A 12194-nucleotide genomic window follows, 5' to 3' on the forward strand; every position below is an offset into this window, starting at 1 on the left:
TCTACCGCACTGCTACGTCAAGTCGATCATGACGCCATGGCGTCCTAACCGGAATTCGGTGTGGCACTCTTGACGTCCCAGCCCGATCTGCTTCCCTCACGTATTCCCTGCCTATTCCTTGGCGCTAAAAGGTGCTGGTCTACAATCGCAAAACTACAAACCACTGCGGTTGAATCACGAGGTTTCCCGCCAACAGAGAATCCCGCCAAAAGCAGCGCTTCTTTTCCAGCCTCCATTGACAACATGAAACTCTCCCCTACTACCAAAAACGTTCATTTTAGCGCTGCAATCTTACGTCACAGATTTTTACACGAACTGCAATGTTCATAGCCTCGGAATTGGATTAATGAAATTCAGAGTGGCCCGTTTGAGGCAGGAGTCTGTTTCCTGTGGCCCTCGCTTTCAACAGGCAGCAGAAGATTCTTCAAAAGAATTGGGGAAACATGGAAAGGCGGCCCCGACTCTTCCACATAGCACCATGCTGTCCTCGACCTGGTCATTAGCTACAAGCAGTTGTTGGGGAGGACAATGCCTGGTGCCCCTGTGGGTTCCCAGTCAGTCTCACTTCTAAGAATCTTACATCACCAGCTCGCAATATTTTATCATAAAACACTAGATTAGTGTCATAAAAGCGACTGGAATTAAATTTTTTTTAACAAGTGGAAAGGTTGCGTTTTTCGTTCCGCTCGGTGTTATATGATATGGCCAAACGTATGTTGCGAATGAATGGTAGCATTTGTATCCCGTATTCTTATAGTGACAATGATGTCTGAGTCGTTTCATTGTTCCCTTTAGATGAAAATCGACACGTCTACTATCCTGCGAAGTGCAAGGACATCTTTAAACTTTTCGAATTGAAAATTTACATTCAGAAACATTTAGTCACAAATCAAGCAAATACAGCCATACTGGAGATATCACTTTAAAGAGTGCATATATGCATTTCTTATGCACTTGACACGTTCCACCTCAAATTGGTTTCCGTGAGATTGATAAATGGAACACATAACTAGCTGTATGCAAAAATAAGCATATGTCTTGGGGAGAAATCTGGAATAAGGTAAATAGCAAGATGGTTGTATTTATATGTTTATGTATGTTAATAAGTTGTGCATTTTTCTCCCATGTTCTAAGCCGACAGAGAGTGCTGAGCCAGAGAAAACCAACAACAAATCAGTAATTTTTGGAAAACATTTACTTCCTTTGTCGTGCTCATCCAAAGAATTTACATGATTTTGCTCGTAGTGCTGCTGTGCGTCCCTTTTCGTCAGCATATATATTATTCGTTGCAAAACAGTAAAGTTTGATACACATTTGGTTCGAATGAGAAGCTTCGTATGAAGCTTCCATTAAATTCTTTGTGATATTTATTTCCACAATGTGTGTCCGGATGCATCTGTGGCATGTTGTTACTCTTCCGTTTCAATAGAAAATATGAATACCACAAAGCAGCTTTCTGTCAGCAAGAAAATCAACATTCGGGTCTTGGAAGTTACTCGTGTGTGAACCTTGTGTCAGCGGTGTAAGAAGGAAAGGCAATGACTTGTTTTGAAAATATATGAAGTGCCTATCAGTGAAGAAATAGAACTGCGAAAATTTAATTCAATTAACAGTGAGGAAAATTTAGTAAGTTTCCTGGAAAATGCCGTGATTCACAACTACATTTATTATACGTTTTCAACGTAGTCTAACGCTCCAAGATGCCGCAATTTGCCGGCACGTAGTTAGTTCCCGAACCGTTTCAAAGATCATGGTGTGCAGATATTTCAGTGCGACATGTCGAAGCTCAGCAGTCAGTGTCTGCGCATTTGATTATAATTTGAGTGCTTAATATATTTAAGAGCGAGTGATAAATATTGTAGCAGAAACATTTTCAATAATTTCCTAATACAACAGTGAATTGCAGAATGGACGATATATTTGAAAAGGCCGCTCGGAGCCTGATGTCGGTATGAGGATATGCGCAACTATATCTAGCAGGCACTGACTTCACCACGATTGCACGGAACCACTCAGAGCATACTTCTTGGTGAGGAGGAGTGGTTGTGTCGACCTGAATTGTGGTGTTGTGTCTGTGTGAGAGCGTGACAGTTATTTTGACGAAATACAAACAGCCAAGGACAGTTCAACAGGTTCCGCAGGAGTGTTATTTATCTATAAAAAAGACTATTATGGACTTTGATGACTATGAAACACTTCCAACAAATGATGTTGCTACCCATATGACGGCGGGAGCCGTCGCTGGTGTAATGGAACATTGTGTCATGTACCCGCTCGATTCGGTAAAGGTATGAATCTAACAAGTGTGATTTGTGCGTTGTTACCGCCCAGTCGTTTAAAGAATAATTATCTTTTTTGGCTGTTACCCAAAGTTTGTAACGGTGAATTGTATTACCTATAGCACACTAAATGTAAACGTGTAATTAGAGAATGTATTTTTGTATTTGTAGACGCGGATGCAAAACCTGTCACCAACTCCAAATGCTACGTATAGAGGAATAAGTGAAACACTATTTCGCATGGTGAAACATGAAGGAGTTCTGAGACCTGTTCGAGGAATGAGTGCAGTTGTTATGGGGGCAGGACCAGCCCATGCGCTATATTTTTCATCGTATGAGTATGTAAAGAAGTCTCTCACACAGGCATTACCCTTCAATAGTCACGTGGCTGTTGGTGAGTCTTACAACGCCTGTCACCATATAAAAGTGATTACTTTTGCATTTCACTGAATAACATCAATCATTCCTAAATATTTAGGTACTGCTGGAGTGGCTGCGACGCTCCTGCACGATGGTGTGATGAACCCAGCTGAAGGTGCGTAGACTTTTTAGATTGACAAGCCTGTAATGTGTGTTTTTGTTTTGAGGGGGTGGGTGGGGTGGTAGCATTATAACAAGAGATGTGGGTTTGTTTACAAGCGCACCCACACTACTGGAGGAGGCCGTTACAGTAATAAGATGGTTGTGTGTAAACATGACAGAAGCTGTATTTGAATCTGTATCTTAAAGGCTGCCAGAACCCACTGCCTAGCACCTGTGTTTTACACTCAGTTTGAATGCAGACAATATACTGACACTAAGTTATTCTGAACCTATAAATCTGAGAGCCGAATTTCTTAGCAGTTTTTAATGGGTAGTTGTATATTACATCATACAAATAAGTCCTTCACTAAAAAAAAAAATACTGTAATTTTTCACAAAGTATGTGCAGAAGCAGTGCTTCATGTTATCGAATTGCAGAAACATTAGTATTCTAATGTACGCGTGTGTAAATTACTTTGTCATCGATCTTAAAAATGCTGGTGTATTATCATTGACAAATACTTAGCGTAATGCATGACAGAGATTGTCGCAGTTTAATTTTATACATGCCAGGTGTATGTTATTTTGGTAGTTAAAAACAACTAGCCTGCTGCACAGATTGAATTATAAATTTAATATCAGTGAGCTTACGGCAGAACAGATAAGATACTATTCTGCAAGGATGAAAATGGCTTGATTCCCTGTATTCTAAGTGACCAGAAGTGATGCCAGTTGTCATCTGTATTTTTCAGTTGTGTAACTTCAGATTATTCATACAAGTAATATCACAATGTCGGTCAATGTCACAGGTTGACTAGAAGTACGTAATGCACTGTAAAAAGATGAAATGGGCTTGACGGCAATGTAACACACCAATAGTAGGAGTAAAGATAGCAAGGCATTTACGACCTTCCCATGTGCAATCAGTGAATTTCTAATTCATAAAAAGTCTTTTTAATCAAGTTTTCTATTTCATTCTTTAAAGTGTCATTAATGACAGTGTGTGCTGGTAAATGTGTGTTTTGATAAATTCCAGATCTGTCTAGCTACACTATTTAGTTTAACAATCCATTTGTCAGTCAGGTGCTAATAACATGTATTGGTGGACCACGTCTCTTAATTTATTATTGTTGTCGGTTTTCTTTTTCGTTCAGCAAGCATCTCAGTGCAAATCGTGAAGAACTTACCCAGTATATTTCATCCTATGAAACATGCCTAATAGACTTACCATGTCACCTTAAAGCATTTTTTCATGTCTGAAGAGCAACCTCATAACGGTATGCAGTGTGCTGCCAGTGTAAATTTTTTATAGCCAGGCAATAGGGTTTGTTACACATGCATGAAGTTTTCATAAAAATAATGACTTGTGATCAATTTAGTAGGTCCTGCACAGATCTGTGGTTGGTGCCACAGTAATTTTGAATCAACTACAAATCCAGAAGTTTGACAGTCAGTGGTTTATTATGTTTGCAAAAAGTTTAGGGCATGGATACACAGTTTGTCATTGCAGATAAATATCTCTTGACATTAATAGATTAACCACATGAAGTAAAGAAATGTCATTGAAATTTAGTAAATGTGGATTCATTTAGTGTTATCAAGTGCTTGATCATACTGCTTTTGTAAAACTATTTGTGCTTCCTCTGTAAAACTCTTTTAAACAAGTTACTGAAAAAATGGAGCGTGTTCAGGCGTGTGTATGCCATGTAAGTGTTGAATGTGCTTGTAGCAATGTAGTGTATTTACATAGAAGTGCATCATACTGTGCAGAGCAGAGCCTACTTTATACCTTTGTTTATTTCTGTGTTCCATTCATGAGTGTAGCAAGGAAGATCTGGTTGTCTAGGGAACTTAGGAAAGTAGAAGCCGGCCGGAGTGGCCAAGGGGTTTTAGGCACTACAGTCTGGAACCGCACGATTGCTACGGTCGCTGGTTCGAATCCTGCCTCGGGTATGGATGTCTGTGGTGTCCTTAGGTTAGTTAGGTTTAAGTAGTTCTAAGTTCTAGGGGACTGATGATCTCAGAAGTTAAGTCCCATAGTGCTCAGAGCCATTTGAACCATTTTTTTTTTTTTATGAAAGTAGAGAATCTTGGAAAAACTCATCATAGAGAAATACAATAAGTTTTTGTGTGTCAGTATGAATTTTTGTGAATTATTTTCTTCTGATCAATTCCATTGCATTTCGCAAGTGTCTTTGTTATCTACTGTCTAGAACACGTGGTTACAGTCTTACCAAGTAATCTTGAAGTGAACCCCGGTCACTTGAGCAGCACAATAAATTAGAAGTTTCAGTGGAAATGAAGTGATCTATTGATTAAATGTCTAAAATGGCATTACAAAAGCTTGAGAGTTAGTAAATGGTGGTTTTAGACAACACTGTAAAATTGTTGAGTGTGACAGAAGTATTTAAGGTAAAGTGGATGAGGAAAACCATCAGGTGAACTTTCTATAAGCACTTCTCTGTATTCTTGTCTGCTGAAACATTTGGAAAAGAATGAGGTGTGAATTAATTCACTCGACTTTTATTTGGTCCATTTGTAAATAATTGTATTTGTTGTTACACCATTACGCAGTATGGTGGTAGAATTGTTATATTTTAATGAAGTGCCTGTACTTAGTATGTCTCATCAATATGAAGACCTGTTTCTAATGTAAAATTTTTTTTTCTTTTTCATGCTCTGCTGTCAAACATCGGAACTCCGACCGCTTCGCAACGCATCAAATACTGCACATGTAATGTACCACCTGTGCCACTATTTTGAACTGTGTTGTTTTCAGTTGTCAAACAAAGACTGCAAATGTACAACTCACCATATAAATCATGCCTAGATTGTATGGTAAAAGTATATCGTGCAGAAGGGCTCAGAGCATTCTACCGTTCATACACCACGCAACTGACAATGAATATCCCATTTCAGAGTATTCATTTCATTATATATGAATTTGCCCAAAGTTTAACTAACCCAGAAAGACACTACAATCCAAAAGCTCATATGCTGTCAGGAGCCTGTGCCGGTGGTGTTGCAGCAGCTGTAACGACACCACTTGATGTGTGCAAGACATTACTCAACACACAACCTGTAGCAGTGAGAGAATCGGGTTTATTTCATGCCATAAGGACAGTATACAAGTTGGGTGGTCTGAAAGGATATTTCAGAGGAATCCAGGCAAGGGTCCTCTATCAGATGCCATCAACTGCTATCTGTTGGTCAATGTACGAGTTCTTCAAATATCTTCTCTCAAATCCTTCCACTGACCAGCTTATGACAGTGATGTCACAGCCATCAGACAGTCCAGAGATGGCCTTAGTTGAAAAGCAAGTTCCAAGTGGATCCATTGCAGGAGTAGAAAGGTGGGCATGTGGTGCAACATCGTCTGTCTCTGGTGCTGGAGTGTATGGAGCGTATTCATTCAATACGGTCCATGGCTCCGATACATCTCTTCCCAAGGGAAGCTCGTATCTTGAAATTGTTCATAGTTGAACAATTTCTGTTGTGTTAATACCTAGAAGTATCAGTGTGTCAGTGATTGCAGCTGACAGTGGCCATGAAGTTGCAGTATGTACAAAACACTTTCTCTAAGGATAAGAGCAGGCTTCTGTTTTGGAATTACATACAAAAATTTCAATTCCTGTGCTACACAAGTTACTGTGTTTAAAAAGTGTTTCTCATGATAATTACTTCTAAAGTCTGAGGTAATAGAACTATTTTGTAAGAGTGGGAAACATGGGTTGAGTGTACTGAGATGTTTATATAGTTACTGATCTGCTGTGCGGATCTCATGTGAATAATACTTGTACATTTTCGTGTAATTTCTGCATGTTAATTGTTAACTCGATATATGAATATCAGTGACAATGTTCTTGCCAAGCCAGGTTTGAATTAGATCTGAAAAGCAAAAGAAAATGGTTGAGCTGACATGACCAAAAAAGAAAAAAAAATTAAGGTTAATTTATTTGAGAAAGCTTTGAGTACATGCACAATGTTATGGGTGAAAACGGTGTTCTTTGTTGTTTTGACATTAGAATGTTCCTTGATTGTCATAAAGTAGGAAGTACAAAGTATTTATCACACGCCATCTCCCGGGAATGTGAAAGAGATCCTTAAATTATATCCCCTTTTTTTCCATAGTAATGGGAATTGTACTCGACGAATGACTTGCCATCTTGTTTTAAATGTGATTGACTGTTCCTGAATTGTGTTATCATTTGGCATTTAATTTGTGGAAGACCAGTACACGATCCATCATGTTTTCTCAAAATACGTCTGATAGTGGCAGTGGGATTTTTAAAAAGACTGAGCCCTTCTGCAGGTTAAGCTCTGTATATTTCAGCAAACACCCAGCAGAAAATTATATATGTCGTTATTTGTGTACCTTAATGTTCTTAGAAGGTATATAATGAACACAGTTTGCCGCATAAAGATATAAGGCAAAACTGTTATTGGTGGAAAGTGTATTGTCATAAATAAGTCATACTTATTTAGATTTGGAAGGTTAAATTAATATTGTCACGACACAGTGAAGCAATTACACTTCCTGTTAGAAGTCGAGAACCATTGCTTGTAAGTAGGCCCTTAACAGGTTCCTCATATAGACTTTGTTTGTCTCGGGAAAAATATGGCTTTGAAATAAGCGTCGTATTATGAACTTTTTCTTCATTGGAATATTTGCGCACCATTTAGTTTTTTGTTTTGCCTGGTGTTCTGTCACTCTTTTTGATTTAATAAGTGTGCACTTTCATTTATCTTTGAAATTCTTGCAGCATGTGCTCCTCATTTGCTGACATGAGAACAACACAAAACCTAAATTTCTCCTCATGTACTTTGAGCTCAAAGATGCTGTTTCCCCAGTTTTTGTGCATGTATCAAGATTTTTCTGTTCTCTTGAACCTAGCCACATAGAGCTTGTCCTGTCAGCCCATTTTCTTTGTATTTATAGAGGTTCATCAAAACTTGGATCATTTGTTAAAATTATCCATTCACAAGATCAGTTTATATCCAGAGATTCCTTTGCAGTTTGAACTTAGCTTACTTTGATTGAATCAAATGAAATTTTAATCTGTGCAAAATTCGCTCTTCAGCAAGAATGAAATTTTCTGACATTATTTAATGGTCACTGTGTGATAGCAATGGAGAAGACTGTGCTGTCTATGCTTGTTGAAAATGAGTCATAATGTTGGTAAAATGAGTCATAAAGTTGGTAAAATATATTTATAGAATGCATAGTATGTTACGGTAATGATATAACTTCCTTATACAATGAATGCGTTTTTTCCTCTTTTTACTATTTTTGTTAGTTGTGGTGGTTGGATAATACTGAAATGCTCATCTCTATCAAGAAATACTGCATTTCCAATGTAACTGATATTCATAACACATTAATTCACTAAAAGATAAAGATGTATCAGGTTGTTAGAATTCATCTCATGTTCTGCTCAGTTGACTTTGTTAAACTGATTTGCCAGGTAAATATATGCAGAGCATTTGTACAACATAATGTTCTTATTATTTGCAGAATACCAGTTTGATGAATCTTTCAAAGTGCATATACAATTTATTTACATTATTCAGATATTCATATGACTATGCTGGTTTCAAAATTGTTTCCTGCATTGTGGGAATTTATTTTCTTGATTTGGTCTATATTTTCTTATTGCTTTTGACATTCTCAAGTTCATGTTGCATGAATGAAAAAAGATAACTGATTTTCCCCACACCTTTTCCTTCCACTCCCTCAAGAACTACTAGTAACTGATGAAGAACGCAAGTGTGACTGTGATAATGTCCTTATCATTGAATGATGATATTGACTTTTAAAGGAAGTAATATCATTAAGGCAAGCACTGTCACGTAGTGTACATAAGAAACACCATCAAGCAAGTTTATAAGTGTTTTAACTCCTTGATATATTATTTACTTTTTTATTGATTTTCAGAAGGTACTGAATATTTCTGTAAAACAGGAGGTAGCATTCCTGTATTGACAAATTGATACAACAAATTCTCATTTATTCTGTTGCTTTCATTGGAGCACTGTTTGTGAGACAGGCACTGCCTATTAGTGTGTTTTTGAGATACTTAATATTAAAACAAAAATCTTATAGACTTGATTGGTATAGGCAGGCAAAAGCATGGAGTACCTGCTGATGAATTTGTGTAGTATTAAGAATAAAGAAATGAAATTAATTCTGTACTGTGATTGCTGTTAAACTGTGTAAATCTATTGTATATAAACAACTGATTTTAATTTAAATGAAAAACTTTATTTCTAAATTTGTCATTGTTTGTCATTCCTCTGTTAATTCCAGTGTTTTCACACATCAACGTAAAACATTTTTGTTTTTTGAGATTCCATTTATTTTTGTGCCAACATATCGTGAAGTTACATTCTATGTCTTCTGTAAGCGAAGCACACACAGCACTCTGGTACTGTTGATGCAAGGTTACTGAATTGTTTTCCTCTTAACCTCAATGGCACATTTACAAGTGGGATGCTATCATCAAATGGTCCCAGCTTTACTTCACCTTCATTGTGATACTGAGTAATGTAATGTGTTGCATTGATGCATGGTGATTCACCTTCAAATACAGATGTGGTCATGCTACATTGATTTATTATTTCCTCTTCTCAGTTGCTTATACAGGCCTACAATTGATTTGTGTTCCTCTTCAGACCAGGTCAAACACCCTATCTCTATTGGAGTAGTTGTCGATGCACACTGAAAATTATATTTTACCTAGCATTTCACTGTAACTCTGATGCTTCATAGCAGTTGTTGTTATGAGTAACACTTAACTATTTTAAGGATACTATATTCAGTATTATTGGAACACCTTTATTATTTATAAATGACCAAAGGTTTCACAGGATCTTTTTCATCAAATAATTATGTGCAAGGGAGTGAGTATTTTGCTGTGTTTGGTTAATGTCTCTAGTGACATGTACATTAATTTTGTATTTGTTTGATCAATTGTTGAAACATCGATAACAAGGGCTCCACTTTAATGTAATGATATTCACAAAGACATTTGAATGAACAATCAAAAAACTATAGTGTGTGCTAGCAGCAAGGAATGGTGGTGTACTTTTTGTATCATATTTATGCTTGGAGGGTTTCGATGCAGTGAATTTTGTAGATAACACATATTTACATCAGAATGAAAATTTAGATTGTAGGTGGAAGAATGGTTAGATTGTCTATATTAAACGCTTTTCAGGGTCACTCTATGTAGATACTTGAATCCTGAGTGACGCTGAGACTTACATTCGAAACAGTGTATGCCATGCCATTAATGTCTCCTGGCAAGATGTGCCGTACATTGATTGTTGGCAGTCTCAGTGGCAGCACCCTCATATAGTTAGTGTCCTAGTAGTTTGAGTGAATCTGGCACAATGCAGTTGCAGCCAATTGGACTTCATGCCATCAGATTAATGGCTATCACTCCCTTTATAAAGCACTTAATTTTATGGCCATTGAGTGCACTGCAAAGCTTTATCTTGAGAGAATTAACTTTGGAAAATGACATTCCACAATACCTTAGTTATTCTAAGAGTGTCACAGTTCTCTTTACCATATTACATGCACTTATAGTCTCTTCAGTGACTGCAGCTATATGACTTACAAAAATAATTGTTCTCACTTTCTTTGACAGTCATTCTTTGGAAATAGACACTGTTGGCGCATTGTCATGCAGTAGGCATGCTCATTAAAATGTGACACATCATCTTATAATAATTAATATGTTCAGTTTGTTTTGGTTACAGCTATGGAATTTGGAGGAATATATGAACTTGTTGCACAATTATTATTGAAGTCAGAAAGATGGAATTGAACAGTGCTTCATTTTATTAGTCAGGTGTACTTGAAATATTGTCAACTTGGTCATGGGAGTAACAAGTTGTCTTACTGTGCCATTTGTTGTTTCGTAATGATAATACTCCCCTCCCCTTATACTGTTCGTTCTCCACAACTTCCCAACTCCCCTCATTTTATCAACTATGAAGTTACTGTGTGTGTGTGTGTGTGTGTGTGTGTGTGTGTGTGTGTGTGTGTTTGAAAAACCACTTTCTTCCTATTTCAAAATTAATTCACTGAGTGTCAAATCTTTGAAATTAGCTGTACTATGTATAGATCTTCTACCAAATACTGACATATGAAAATTTGTGCCAGACCAGGACTCAAGCAGAATTTTCCACTTATTGTAAATTACGAGCCCCGCCTAAACCACTTTGGCTACCCATGCATGCACCCTTGACCAACCCAAACTTCCACATCACACTGTCTACATCCTTATATCAGAGTCATCTAAATACATGGGAAATCTGAGTTTGTCTCACTAGATCTATACATAGTACAACAGATGTCAAAGAATGTGCGTTTACTGAACTAATTTTGAATTATTTCATACAGAAATGGATCGTCAACAGCATCAGTTCTTTCAGACATCCATGTAAGTTCTTCCTACTTGTTTGGAACAAAAATGAGGCAATTGTTGCAACAGTTTATTTTTCATTAAGTAATTCTCTTTAATCTACGTCACATTGACCAGTGTGTTGGAAAATTCTGCATACATGGATGTTCCTCAAATATACTGAACAAGTTTCATTGTGCAGACTTCACTGAACAATAAAAACACTTTAATGCAGGTATGAAATGCACCGACAATCAGGTCTTCCACAAACCATAACTCTTCATTTCTTGTTTATTCCAAAATCCCATTCAACTGCGGGGTAGATTATGACATGCATAAATATGATTTGGTATGCACACTGCTTACACCTGTACTCTGAAAGCCACATTAAGATGTGCGGCAGCGGCCACTTTGTGTACTACTGTCACTCCCCCTCCTCGTTCGCTACTCCAATTGTGAATGGTCTTCAGGCATAACAATAGTTGGTAGGCCTCTCTAATTATACCTTCACGTTCTTTCCATGAAACATATGCAGGAGGAAGTAGTATATTAGCTGACTCTTTTAAGCGTGTACATTCTCTGAATTTGGACGATAACTGTGGCGTGCATGTTTGCTCTTGGAGCCTCTGTAACTGGAGTTGAACACTGTAACACTTCTAAATTAACCTGTGCTGAAATGTGTTGCTCTTCTTGGAATCTTCTGTATTTCCTCTGTCAATACTATGTGTAACAAGGTCCCAGATTGATAAGGAATATCCACATATTGGTCAAACAATGGTTTTTGTAAGCTGCCTCCTTCATGGGTGGGCAACACTTCCTGAGTATTCTTCCAGTTATTCTGTCTGGCATCTGCTGTACCGTCAGTTAGTTTTATGTGGTAGTTCCAGTTTAAATTGCTCCTTGCTCATGCTCCTAGATACTTAATGAATGTGGTTGTTTCCAGTCAGCATTCTGCAATTGTGTAATGTTACAATAAAGGATG

The 12194-nt window shown here is 37.4% G+C and overlaps 1 protein-coding gene across 2 annotated transcripts in view; it reads left to right on the forward strand.

Annotated features, from left to right (window-relative positions):
- The first annotated feature begins 1941 nt into the window (after positions 1 to 1941).
- Positions 1942 to 12194, forward strand: part of LOC126473458 (mitoferrin-1) — a 41349-nt gene continuing 31096 nt past the window's right edge. The window contains exons 1-4 of one of the 2 annotated variants that reach the window (XM_050100519.1): positions 1942 to 2288; positions 2451 to 2673; positions 2758 to 2814; positions 5581 to 6154. In XM_050100519.1, coding sequence (XP_049956476.1) covers positions 2172 to 2288; positions 2451 to 2673; positions 2758 to 2814; positions 5581 to 6154 — 971 coding nt within the window. In that variant the 5' untranslated portion in view covers positions 1942 to 2171. Of the gene's footprint in view, positions 2289 to 2450; positions 2674 to 2757; positions 2815 to 5580; positions 9074 to 12194 lie in introns of those variants that run through there. The other variant, XM_050100518.1, reaches the window with a different exon arrangement.

The sequence above is a fragment of the Schistocerca serialis genome, chromosome 4 (assembly GCF_023864345.2).
Source record: "Schistocerca serialis cubense isolate TAMUIC-IGC-003099 chromosome 4, iqSchSeri2.2, whole genome shotgun sequence".
Classification (NCBI taxonomy): Eukaryota; Metazoa; Arthropoda; class Insecta; order Orthoptera; family Acrididae; genus Schistocerca; species Schistocerca serialis.